The 13990-nt window shown below is 39.9% G+C and overlaps 1 protein-coding gene across 1 annotated transcript; it reads right to left on the bottom strand.

The window, feature by feature from the left end:
• Positions 1-10: 10 nt before the first annotated feature.
• On the bottom strand, positions 11-13786 carry LOC120573630 (phosphatidylinositol transfer protein beta isoform-like). Its single transcript, XM_039823469.1, has 12 exons — positions 13750-13786; positions 10342-10372; positions 4823-4968; positions 4155-4246; positions 3877-3884; positions 3593-3664; positions 2562-2645; positions 2062-2139; positions 1835-1945; positions 1445-1567; positions 255-320; positions 11-166 (listed from the first exon to the last, which is right to left on the bottom strand). The coding sequence occupies exons 1-11, from the start codon at positions 13779-13781 to the stop codon at positions 267-269; spliced, it is 831 nt and encodes a 276-aa protein (XP_039679403.1). The 5' UTR covers positions 13782-13786; the 3' UTR covers positions 11-166; positions 255-266.
• Between the last annotated feature and the right edge of the window lie 204 nt (positions 13787-13990).

Here is a 13990-nt window from a genome sequence, read left to right as displayed (position 1 = left end):
ATACACACAATTGCTTTACAATAATAAGCTCTTATTAAGAGCAAATTTTATTAGGATGTAAGTGTGGTATTCTTGATTATGCCTATCAAGCTGTTCTAGGTCTAGTGTCCGAGGAGAAGAGTCCGAGTTTGCTCAATGAAGTCAAATGCTCCTGTATCAGAGTGATCTGAAGAGAAAAACCGAACTAGTTAAAATGATCATTCCAAAATTTACTAAATGTTAAATCTTTCCAAAAACAATAGTTTAATACTCACTGGGTTAGCAAGTCAGTTGTCATTGTCAACAGCTCCCATGCCTTTAACTTCACCATCCGCCCTCAACTATGACACAGAGAGACAAGTGTTACTGAAAAGTGAGCAAAAATACTGGATTTCTTTTATTCAGCACAAGCACTGCTGTTGTGGGCAAAGCATTGAGGAGAAATATTGGGAAGACTACAGCAACATATTGCTGCCACTGACAAAAAATTAGTGCTCAGTTTCTCGTTAGAATGGTAAAATTCTTAGACTGGGTAAACCCAGCCCGGTCTGCCGGCGATTTGATTTCGCCCTGAAGCTCAGGCTGGAAACCTGTACGTTTATCTATCCTGCTTCCGTTACAAATTTGCGGGAACCAATCACAAACTGGCTTATCCACCTGGCGCGCTATTGGCAGGTTTAACACGATGAAGATAGAGAAGCGAAGGCAAGCAGCTCTTTTTTTTACATTCAACATGGCGGCCACTGAAGTGCAGCAACCCGTTGATGCTGTTTTAAAAGATTTCAAAAAAGGCAAGTTTTCTCTGAAAACGGAACAGAAACTTGCCCTGGAACAATTCCTACAAAAAGGAGGATGCGTTTGCCTTACTACCGACCGGCTTTTTTTGTTTTTGGTTTTTTTTTTACTACCGACCGGCTTTCGCTCTGCCTCGCTCTGCAAAGTACATCACCCAGATCGTTGGTCTGATTGGTTGAAGGACTATACAATTGCGTACAGAGTCATTTAAGCTATGCCCGTTGATCACGCCTCTGAGGCAGTAGAAAATACAGAGCAGACTCCCCAGACCAAGATCAATCTTACTAGAAAATTCTTGTTTTAATACCAAAACCTTTTTTCATGTTATGAAAATTATTACTACATACCAGATTATTCCATTTTAACAAGAAACATGAATTTGTTATGTCATCTTGTTATATCACAAAACGTTCTTGTTATTGCACAAAAATCAACACGTCCCGTTAAAGCAAAACCTGTCATTTTAATGACAAAGGTCGCCGACAATCATATTCAGATTCACACCTTTAGGCAATATTTGGAGTCAATACCAATTATCATAAATTATAATAAATATCCAAATTTGGTACAAACGTCCATGAAAGTAATGTAACAGAACAGGTTACACTAGAGTAATCGCTGCTCCGGCCCGTAACAGTGATGCACTGTAGAGTATACTATGCTCATTTACCTTATCCAGCTCTTCCTTTGTATCATCCTCCATGCGTCGTATGTCATCCATCGACAGATCAATCCATCTGTCGATCCAGCAGAACAGCTCTCTGTGGAAGTGGGTGAACACACGCTTCTCCACCTGGGTAGACAGGGCAGGTGTGTGAGAAAGACAGCGTAAAGGACACAGAGAAACCGTGGGAGAGGAGAAATTAGGCAGTAGTTGCAGGAAAAAATATAAAAGTAATCTGAAGTACATCTTTTATATTGTGTCACATTTCATTTCAACTCAAAGCTAAATTCATTTTACTCTCTGCAGAAATTCATATTGGCCACCAGGAGGCAACATTTATCACATATTTTCTTCTTGGAATCAACATAAAACAAAAGGAACAATTGTACAGTATACCTTTTGAATGATATTTTCCACAGTGCCCTGTAGTCCGAACCACTTGAATTCAACAGTGACTAGCTTATAGGCACACATGTGTGGACAGCTGGGGTTGTTAGCGAGTTCTTTCTGCAAACACATGGATGAACAGATAACATAAAAACAACGTCTACAGGCCTTTAAATGAATAATTTCATTTCTTTAATGAAGTGAACCACATTGAAGAGCGATAGGAGGTGAAATACCTTCCACTCAGGTCCCAGAGGCCCTCTGCCGGTCTTCTCCGATTTAAAGATGGCCGGATCATGATCTGGGTTGTAGTCCTAAAGAGTGAACGCAACAAGTACAGTGATATACAGTGTAGCCATGACAAATATGAAGCAACCTTGGGGGGGGGCATATACAGAGAAATATAAGGAGTCACAGGCCAAACAATAGTAAATGCGTAGTTTTCAACCAGTTACACTGCAAGAAAAATCAGTGCTTTTAGACCAGAAAACCCCATGTTCCATAGAAAATTCATTTTCTAACAAAACAACTATGCAACACTACTAAACAGTTTAACATTACATAGTAGTTAATTGGTGTGCCCACATATTACAGAACATATTTCTGTATCTACTGCTCTTAAATTTAAATCATTTTAATACTTTTAAACTAATACAGTGCGTGGCCTAAGCGCCCATTTAAAAGATTATGATGCTATGTGTAAATCTTTAAGTCTATTAAGAAATGTTGCCCTTACCTTTGAACTGATGGAACTTCTATCAGCAATGTCGATGTCAACTATCGACGTTTTTTCCCATTTGCTTTTCTCCAGTCCATGTACCTGCAGCGCGGCAAAATCAAACCATCAAGTTAGGTCAGTTGCTTGGTAAAGGCAAGGAACGCATAAGACGTATATGTTCAACAAAAATTACAGTTTAACTTGTGCAGGATTATGGGCCTCAATTCCATACAAGTGATTGTTGGGGTAATGTAATCCAGTCTATTAAAAAAAATCAAAGATTAAGAATCCCAGCAAACACAAGGAGATTTCATCACATTAGTTTCAGCTGAACTGTGTAATGTGTTTTAGCAAAGAACAAGAATTGGTTATCCTGTCCCCATTTTCTTCCAGCGTGTTTGCATTAGCAAGGCCAAAAGGCAGATGATCTCCCATTTCCCAACTCCAACTACCTTTTCGAACGGGGACATGATGCTATTTACAGTATGGTTCATTTTCATTTGTTCTATAAGCTCTGTTACCACAACAGTAAACCTGTTTTATTACCATCCCTTAAACAAAATGATAATTTCTCATCCAACTCTTCAGTTATACTGTATATGTAACTATACCTACAATGGACTTGCTTAAAGCTTTAGTGCATAACTTTTTTATAATAATGAACGTCCATTACATTCAAGCCATTGCCAAATGAGTTGCTACAAATCTTATTAAGACTATCCGCTTCACACAACTCTCTCTGTATTTCTCAGTATGGCTATGTTCAGGCGATTGAGTCGTACGGCGACTTTTGGGCGCAGAAACTCGAGTGAAGATAATGACCTCTTCTGAAGAGTTCATCATGTTATTTTAATCCTCCATGTCCTCCTTGGATACTAGCAACTGTGTGAGGAGGCGGTGCGCGATCACGGAAGGCTTGTATCATGTGGACGCGCCAACAGTGTTGTTGTCATTACTTAGAATTCCTCATGGGGGCGACAGAAACTATGCACTATAGCTTTAACCTATATGGAGGGTAAAGAATGGCCACAGCCAGTCACATGACTCACATTGTCCTGATCCCCCATGTCAGGCTTGTGCCACGTCTCGATCATAATAGAGAAGTCTTTCATGTATTCATTCTGTAAGCATGGGAGAGATACAAGATAGGGTCAGTCAACAATCATATTGCTTTGGGTTAGGACTACACTATATAAGGAAAATATGTGATCTTCGATAACGTTGTTGAAAATAGAAGTAAAGTTTTACAATGTTTCACTGAACAACATTTTAACTCTACGTCCTATATTACAGTCATAGTTAAGTTAGTTTTACTCAAAAACAATATACTTACGGTAAGGACTGCATCAGAAGAAAAGGTGGACGGTGATGAAAAGAGGATAGATCAAAGAGAAGGAGAGACATGGTTTTAGATAATACACAGATTCCAAGCAACAAGCTTTTCATTTGTGAAATTCCACAACACACACACACACACTGTAACACAACAAACGGCTGGGGTTGCTCTTTACTGTACAATGGGACAACGAGGCACTGACTGAGAATAGATTGCTACTAACCAGTGGGGGGGGGGGGTTGTCACCCAACATGTGTGTATGAGGTGGAACTCACCGGTTTTACAGTAAGGATATGCATTCCAGGCCTCCTCGTGAACCTTGAGAGAACCTTTCGGAGCGAGCTTACTGATAATAGTTGGCACTTTACTGCAGAGACACAAACATGCATTACTGTAGTCACACATGTATGTACAGTCACAAAACACCAATTCTTGTAGCTTAATGTATTTTCACACACACACACACACACACACACACACACACACACACACACACACACACACACACACACACACACACACACACACACACACACACACACACACACACACACACACACACACACACACACACAAGAATTTTGTAGTTTTTTTATAGTGTCAGTTTCCTGTTCTTTAAGTGCTTTTCCACTATAATCCTAGAGGGTCCCATGATGTTTGAAAATTGACAGAATCCAGATAATGTGTGCAAGTACAGTGTGCCCCCTGTACAACATGACATTCTGGTCACACAGCATTTCAAAATGTTGCAACAAAATCCCTTTGTTTCAGTGAAATGACTGGATTAGCTTGCAGTGTGAAATCTGTGCAAAATGTTTCACCGTTGACTAATAGCAGGCTGTCTTGACAGTGCTGACCTTTGAGGGACAAGGCATAAGAAGCAGCAATAACAAAGCCATAGCAGTACAAAGCTGTGTGAAAGTAGCAGTGCTGAGCTGCCTACCTCTGCAGGTAGTAGATCTTGTGGGTGTACTGTCCCTTCTCTCCATCCTTCTCATAGGGCTCGTTGGCCAACACCTCCACACCTTCTCCCCCACCAGTTTCACTCTTACTGGCCTCTGCTACTGTATACAGCTGACCCACTTGGTACTAGAGGAACAAAAGAGGAGAGCACAGTTATTGTTGTTAATAGATACATTTATACCTTAATGAATTAAATCAATCTTCTCATCCCGAACAATGTGTTGGCGCTCTGTTCAAAGACAAAACTGAACTGATTTATGTGGTGGACTAAAGGAAGTTTCTATTCTATTATATCAATTCTGAAATTTTGGAAGAATTCCCTTTTTACCACTCATTGATATCTTTAAAATAATGTTGGATCAAATGAAATGTGTAATCACCAAAATCTGCAGTGTCCTTTTGCTCCGAGGAGCATTTTTAGCATCTTTCAGCTCATTTTTTTGGTTTAATGACACACAACCTCAGCTTTCATCAACCTTGTTTTCAGCAAAGGCTGCAAGGGGGCGTGTGCTTGCTACTTACAAAGATACATAACAGCTACAAGTGTATGCACTATACAGGATTTACTTTATCGACAGGAATAGATAGGGCAAACAGCCAGCCACAAATAGTCTATAAACAAAGCATCAGGCTGTCTTTGAGATTTCACACGAACAACGGTTAAAGTTACCCAGGCTACCGAAAAATACCAGAATTCCTCCGTTCAATAAGACCTTAGAGACGCAACCCAAGTTTCCATCCTTAACAAACAGCCATGTATATAGGCTCACTCAGTCTCTCCACTGCTGGCTGTTCCAATTTAATGGGAGAGAGGAGCAAGAAGGGTTAGGATGGACCGGCCTCTGACTACCATCTTCAGCCAGAGAGGACATTACTTCTTCAGCTTCTTCTTGCGTTGTCACCCCGGTGGGAGGTGTGCTAACAGGGATTGCAGCAAGTGAATCGGTTGTGCTATTAACATCATCGCTACACAATTTCTTAGTCAAACCAAAATTAATTAAACTGCCTTGGTTTCTTTTTGCCATGGCTATATGACGCTTACTGCAGAATGGATTTCAAGGACTTTGCGTGCCAATTAATGACCTCCAACGTTTATATTTTTTCTACGAATCTTTGAGTTAACGTAAGATAAAAGGATACATTTTTTACAAAGGCCTGACCAAGGACTGGGGTTGCAAATTAGCCAATTGGCTAGAAACCTTTTTATGCAACACATCTACTCACATTGTTATGGATTGACTATGATAATTGTATGTAATAATGTGCGCTGCATTGTCCTTGATAAATAAACTAATAAAAAAAAAAAAAAAATGTACCAAAGTAAACACGAGTTGAATTTGCACCGCAGCCCAGCCTTGATGCTCATGACAAAAATAGCATATATAGTTATCTGAAGTGAATTAGATTTAAATCGCCGTCATGCATGAATGAATGATATTTTTTCAGTTTTACACATAATAATCCACGATGATCACATTACACAAAACTGAAATTGCACGTCAAAATGACACACTTAATATTTTTAGAGACCCCCCAAAATTGCACAAATCCCGTTTTCAGGGGAGCCCATGTCTTATTAAGGGGAGCCGAGCTCCCCCTAGCTCCCCCGTAGTTCGCACCCTGCACCCACCTCATCAACTACCACTACACCACTGAATATTGTACTTGTATTCATCAGGTGAACAGAAACACTGTGTTGCTCCGCATCTGTTGCATATGTAAACAAGTAATGGTTTGCCGGGTCGGGTCGCGGGGGCATCAGCTCCTGCAGGGGACCCCAAACGTCCCTTTCCCGAGCAACATTAGCCAGCTCTGACTGGGGGATCCCGAGGCGATCCCAGGCCAGGGTGGAGATATAATCCCTCCATCTAGTCCTGGGTCTTCCCCTAGGCCTCCTCCCCAAGAGCTTCTCACCCCATCTCTCAGGGAGACACCAGCCACCCTCCTGAGGAAACCCATTTTGTCCGCTTGTACCCTGGATCTCGTTCTTTTGGTCATGACCTAGCCTGCATGACCATATGCGAGGGTAGGAATGAAAACTGACCAGTAGATCGAGAACTTTGCCTTCTGGCTCAGCTCTTTTTGTCACAACAGTATTTTAATGCTGTCTTTACAGCTTATTCTGCTGCCCCCAAGTGGCTCTTTTCCTGCTATTGTATTAAATTGCCGTGAGCTGGCAGAACATAATGTAATCTCGAAGATTATCCCTTCACAGCGCTGTGTAATGCGAGAAATTCTCAGAATTGAACCGGGCAGACACAGCAGTTTTCATTAGACTCAGCCTGGGTCGGGTTAATTAAGTCTACTGCTAACTTACAACACTAATAACATTACCGTCGCCAAAAAAACAAAAAACAAAACAGCGAATCAAATCCCCTACTTCACCGTTAACTGTCTGCAGCATTCTCTGTCAGGTAAACATAGTAGCACAATGTCTTCCTCTGATGTAGAAGTAGCCTAAACTGTAAGTCAGTAGTAGGTTACACAGTAGAGTTGCATATTAAGTGGTTTGGGGTCCTTCTGTAAGTAATTTTGGGGTACAATTTGGTTTTGAAGAATTCTACAAGCAGCAATACCACAGGCCAAGCAATCGCCCGTTCCAAACGGGCACATTTTCAACGGGAACCGCACTGGTAAGTCAAAATGTCAGCAGCAAAAAAGGTCAACTGGTTGGGAGGCTATCTGATAGAAAGCAGTATTGTTTTTAAAGATGGTCTAAAGTTATTTTATTTATTTTATCACAGTGAACTTTTCTTGAGAACATTATATCTACTTGATGAACTAAGTTGAAGGGGAAAAGAAAACAATTCGCCAGCTTCTACATAAGCTACATAAGTTAGCGAAAGAAGTGGCTAACTAGCACACTGGGAGCTCAATCTCTGAAAAATGGTATTTCAGATGAATTCTTCTTAAATAATTTCTGTGGTGGATGTTTAGACACTTTGGTGATGATGTAACCCTGAAAAAAGGCCAGATTTGTTAGAGTTCTATATAACTTTCAAAATAAAAAAATACTACTACAACAATAACCCAAGAGAGACAACAGAATAGAAAGAAAAGTTCAAAGACCCCTGTTGAGAATCCTTCTGTTATGACCTCAGATAACCATTCATTGAAATGACCGAGTTAACGATTTCCCTTGAGGTATCCCAGACACATACTTCAGCATCAGAAAAACAGCATAGTAAGCCTTTTCTTAACCTTTCCCCACTCTCTTCCTCTTCCTCCAACCCCCATACGTAGAACTTCCCTTCCTGAGTTAGGCAAAAGTGATGCGACACTGGAAAGAGTGAATCACATCACTAGGGCTGTCGGCCTGGCCAGACCCACACACTCCTACTTTGCACACAGAGAAAATCCTTTTAGAGTTGCCCAAAGGATGTGTCATGCAATGCTGAAACAGTGAATGTATGTGCAATGTGTGTGTGGAGTGGATGGACAACAATGCTGTAGTGTGTGCAAGTTACACACACAAAAATAGTGTGAAAGGTTGTTTTTGTTTTTTTCACATACTAACATTGACACAAAGATGCTAGTCGCATTTTGGTCCATTGATGCTTTGCTGGAGAAATAGGTGGTATCTTTGGCTCTTCTGTTATTCTTAAAATGTTAAATGACAGTTGGTAAGACCAGCAGTGACACATCTGCTGCAATCTGTAGTTTAGCTGGAAAAATATTTTGTAGTTGAATGAAGCCAAGCCCTCTTCTCCCCAGTGACACAGCGCTGCTTCAGGTTAGTAACCTACTTTGGTAGCTGTGGATGCTCAGCCTTGCCACTATGAGTAGGAACTTAGGAATGTGACTTGTCGTGTGTAACCAGTGCGTCTTGTCATTGTCAAGGAAAGCCAGGCATTAACGCAGGTCTTTATGAGCAGCTCAGGGATGGGAACAGAACATTCAGCTGCAAAACGACAAGCAGGCTAAACCTGACAGGAGGTGGTCATCGATACCGGACTGAACATGTTGAGGCAAAGTGCTGTCGGTCATGTTTGTCGGAAGGTTTCATGGAATTAACTGACAAAAACAAGGTGTGGACAGTCTTTTGCTTTATAATAAGAACAACAATCACTGGGTTAAAATGTTATGCTGCTGGATTGTGAAAGATGTGGGCGCTTAGCAATGCAATTGAGATGCATTATGGTAAGTGTAGGATCGATGGATGTTTTTTGACCTTGTCCCATACCAGGGATTTAAAGTCAGGATGTCTCAGCCTGCTTTTATTGTTCTTTTTAAAAATCCTTTTTGTGAGTAAATTACTGGAGTACATATTTAATTTATTAATGGTTATGTCTATGTGATGTCAGAGAGCGGTTAAAAAAAGTCTGTTACAAGTTATGCAAGTTACACATATGACAGGACAAGAAGATTAATTTCACAGACTACAGAGCCCACTCCTATTTCATTCAGATTTGATCCAGCTCGAGCGGTTATAATTGTGACACTTAGTTACTCAACTAACACAGGAATCCAGCTAATGCTTCTCACTGAAAGGGATCAGAGAAAAAGCCGGTCATACAGCATACAGAGATTACGGGGCTTAGTGAAATACTGGTTTCTGCTTTGTGTTAAGTAATGGAAAAACAAAGAGTACAGTTTTGTATGGAATATTTGGATTAAAACTTAGAATGAGCCAATAGCATTTAGCTTATAAAAATGAAGGGGTTCACATACAACTGCAGTGAGGAAACTTTAATAAAAACTCAACACACATCTAATGAAGGGGAAAGGTGAAGAGGCTGAACCAGCTCTCTTGATAACATAGTAGCAGCCATTGGTATGTCAGATTAAACACAGCTAAATCAATTCTGGAGCTGATAGCTAAGTGTTTCAACTGCAAGGGCATCTGTAGGTGGTCTAAAGTGACAGTCCTGAGGGTGGCTAACTCCAACAACATCATGACAGTTTAGAGTGGTAGCCACTAGTGTAGCATGTGTAAAATCCCATTTGCTCTTGAATGCCTTTAAATCATCTCTACAGGCAGTAAGTTCATATGCATGGTCATAACTGAAATAGGTTTATCAGCAGCCTGGAGAATTTTAAACAGCGTTCCAGCGAGGAAAACTAAAGAGTATTTACTTTCACTGAGTGATAAAAAAGAATTGGTACTGAAAATGGCAAAAAATCTCCAGAAAGATACTCATAATTTAGAAGGAAGTGATGACAAATAATTGTGAAATGTGGACTTACAACATATACTTATAACAAATGCTTGGAAAAACTACACGTTTTTTTTTTTAACACAAAGTAAGCTGAAAAATACAAACATCAACTGTTCATCAACAAAAGTTGATGCAAGTGTGTTTATAATAAATGAGTAAAGATATTTTAGGTTTTAATTGTCGGCCGTCTATGTCAATAAGAAAACCCAACAGCCAAAAGACAAGGGGACTGAAAATGGATATTAGCCATCTAGCTAAATCTGAAAAATCAACATTGCATTAGTGTCAATTATTGCGTACAGTCCCTGATAAAAACAAAAGTAAACAAATGAGTCCTCACCTCCTCCACTGAAATGGGCAGGACAATTCGGCTGAAAGAGTCAGAAAAAGAACAAGATGATATTAGGTCACATACACCCCAATCAGCAATAAAACAGACAATACAACAATAACAATTTCACTGTTGACCTACAAGAAGTGAATGAGGATAGGTTATCATTGGTCAACATATCACATTTTTAGGTTTAACTTACAGACAACATCCCAAAAAGTTCATGAATCAAAATGAACCTGCACTAAATTCATTTCAAAACTGCTTCTAGACATGGAATTTAAAAAGGAATAGTTGGACATTTTGGGAAATTCACTTTATTGCACAGAGTTAGATGAGAACCACTTGCTTATCTGTATGTTATGTAGTAGCGCTGAGCCAGCAGCCAGTTAGCTTAGCATAAAGAGTGGAAAAAGAGGGAAAACGCTAGTTTGGCTGTCCAAAGATAACAAAACTTAACTACCAGCACCTCTAATTTGTTTAGACTATACAAAAGTATAAGTGAATATAATCACAGTATAAAAAATGACAAGTACTGTTTTACAGGCAGGGTTTTGTGGCTAACCATTTTTTGCCAGTTACGTTTGGACAGTGCCAGGCTAATGGTTTCGCCCTGTTTCCAATTTTTCTTCTAAGCTAACCTGCTGCGGCTAATGGTTAGCCTGGATGCCAGTCAAACTTAGCCCCGCCCACAACATTTGAGGTCGGGAAGTTCGGTCTGGACTTGATCTGTTGTGGAGCAACTATGCTCGAACCAGAGCTGTTTGGACCAATCTAATGGTCAGGGCGGGCTTTATACAATGATGGACAGATGATAAACAGTAACGTAATCAACCAAGTCACCAAAGAGCGCTTTGGTTGAATTTCGTTTACAACAAAGATGGCTGCCGCTTGAGAATTGAGATGTGTAGATTCCGCCATCACGTTCGTTATAGAAGATATCGCATTAATTTTAAAAGAGGAACAGAGAACTGCAATCACATATGTATACACACTGATGTACTCTGATTGGTTGTAGGTCTATCCAATTGAGTGCAGAGGCATTTTCTTTCCTGGTTCGGTTGAAACACACCCCATAATCACAGCCCAATGGAGCAGTATCAGACTCATATTCTGACTAGAATCTGAGTATGACGACATCAGGCTAGCTAATGGTACATATTTTCCATGATTGGAGTGGCAACATCTTCTCATCTACCTCTCTTGGCAAGAAAGTGAATAAGCGAATGCGGTATGTTTCAAATTATTGCTTTAACCTTTAGAATCAATGGGAACTTCAGAAGTAATGCCATTGAATTAGGTTTCTTTCATTTTGATATGCTACCTGGCTTGCTATGTCGCTTTATTAAAGAGGTATTTTAATAAATACCTTATTAAAGAGGTATTGCACTTCCATAAAGTTAGGGAACGCACAAGAGACAGATTTAGAAAAGAACGATCAAAATCGAAGCAGCAGATGCTGAGCTAGCCTTACTTTCAGTAATGCAAGTAAGGGTCAAGCTCGAAAAATAATATTCCATAATGCAACTCAATAGTGTCTTTTTAGACCATCCCTGCCTCCTAAATACCTTTGTAAAGCTCACCCCAGAGGCACAGAAGACATTATACAGCTCTTTTCACAGGCTGGGTAGTACTCCTAATGATGAGTAAACGGAACTTCACGTGTAAAATCGGAGGAGTGCTCCAATCAGAGCTGAGGGCAGACCTTTGCTTAATTTAAAGGGTGAGGGTTTGATTTAAACACACTGACTTTCTAGATAAATGAATAGAAAACAATCTGCCTGTGCAACTGCGGTAAAAACAAGAATCAGTGGTAAAAAAGCTGCCTATAGAGGTGACTGTCACATGCAATTTTAGACATGGTAGATCAGCAACGACTTTATGAAACTACTAATGTCTCTCAGCAAACAGCACCTGGAGATGGAGCTATAAAAAAAAAAAAACAGCAAAGATTGCAAAGATTGATATGGTGCTCCTTTTCCCCAAGGCTCCAGCATTTTCCCACCCTGCACGATAACACCATGAGGTAGGATTCTATTCAGAGCACTGCTTTAAGGAGTGTATTGGGACTGATTGATTCATGTCATATAGAATTAGCCCTGGGAAGTAGCCAGACAGTTATTTCTCTGGTAGAGTCCTGTTATTATAGGAACCAACAGAAGAGGAAGAGGAAATTATAAAAAAAAAGAACTGCAATCAAGACTGCCACTGATAGAGAGAACAAATAAACCTGGGACTTTTAGTGGAAACCCTGCATGTGTGTGTGCTCTGTGTGTATCCTTGTCTAGTGTGCCTTGATACAATAGCCAATTAATCGCCACCTGTTGCCAGTCTAGCAGGGCCTGAATATTTCATTAGAACAGATCAGAGTGAAAGAGGAGCCTTTCAGGCACAAACGTGATGAAAAAGATATGTGTCTGCCTGCATTCATACACTACCAGAAACACTGCACAGTTTGCAAGTTCTGGCCATTATGTTTAACTAAAGAGGGTCCATTGTCTTATTTTACAGCCATTGTATTTGTAACCTCCTAAGGACAATAATTCAACATGGCTAATGTACTTTGCACCATGGTCAGATGACAGCCAGTGCTGAATGTTGTGTGCACATAACATGACATGTCATAAAACTCAGGAGTTACAAGAATGTAAAATAAAAAGATTAAGATTAAGTCATACACTCCCTTCAATCAAGCCCTTTGGCAAATTTGTGATTTGTGGCCATATGTAAAACTTCATAAGAAGCCATAGTTGCCAAACTCAAAACCCTGTCCACAAATTTGCCAATTTGAGATGGCGTTTTCATATAAACTCACGCACATGCCTTATGTAATGTCAATTTATATATCTGCTGAACACTTGATAGGAATTCTCCAATTCGGCATACATGAATACTTCAAAGAATAAAATAAGTCAATGGGAATTAAACTCTGAAAGTTGTTTCGCCGCACCCATAGCCACACAATTACGATAATGTCAGCAAGTTAACGTTAGTTAACCTCGGTCGGTAGCGAGCAGTGTAAACCAAACCGAAACGTTTAGAGGAGTTAAGTTGCACCGCTGTTTTAAACACATAGCTCAACATGTCTATGCCCAAATGTCTGTCATCACCCTAGCTAGTCATGCATCTAGCATACGTAGCCTACTTTTACTAACAGAATGTTGAACGGAGTTCTGTGAGATCCACACTGAAGTTTAAAAGACCGCTGAAACAACCACAGGGAGGCAACCACGGATACAAAACACCGTAGCTTAGCTAGATATCAACATTTTAAACAAAGGTAGTATTGTACCGGGGCTCCTCTCCTCTGTTATGGTTAATCATTTAAGAAAAGTTGATGCGTTTTATCGACGCGACAATGAGTTTTTTTTCAATGTTTTTTTTTTTTTTTTTTTCTGATAAAAAAAACATACTCACAACTCTTTAATCAGCATGTTGCAACTGTGCATGCTGTCAAAAAAAAAAAGGGCGGCAAAGATAATAAAACTGAAAGAGAGGTGATTATTCACCGCTGTAACTCTTTTTACTCCGGTTTTTTCTAAGCGTGTGGAGGAAAGGAAAGGAACAAAAAAAAAAAAAAAGAAACTTTACCATTATTAAGTCTTGCCAATGTGAACTTTATGTTGGGATTATGACTTTATGTGTATGCCAATACCCC

The sequence above is a fragment of the Perca fluviatilis genome, chromosome 2 (genome assembly GCF_010015445.1).
Source record: "Perca fluviatilis chromosome 2, GENO_Pfluv_1.0, whole genome shotgun sequence".
Lineage (NCBI taxonomy): Eukaryota > Metazoa > Chordata > Actinopteri > Perciformes > Percidae > Perca > Perca fluviatilis.
The sequence above is the reverse complement of the archived record's forward strand: the minus strand, read 5'-3'. Positions and strand labels throughout refer to the sequence as shown.

What these genes read in the sequence shown, in the direction of transcription:
- LOC120573630 (XM_039823469.1), bottom strand. Translation starts at nt 13,781, where the DNA reads ATGCACAGTTGCAACATGCTGATTAAAGAGTT. An exon ending in AACATGCTGATTAAAGAGTT is followed by an intron (nt 10,373 to 13,749) that starts GTGAGTATGTTT and finishes TGACTCTTTCAG; the next exon opens with CCGAATTGTCCTGCCCATTT. An exon ending in GAAGTTCCATCAGTTCAAAG is followed by an intron (nt 2,140 to 2,561) that starts GTAAGGGCAACA and finishes TTCACTCTTTAG; the next exon opens with GACTACAACCCAGATCATGA.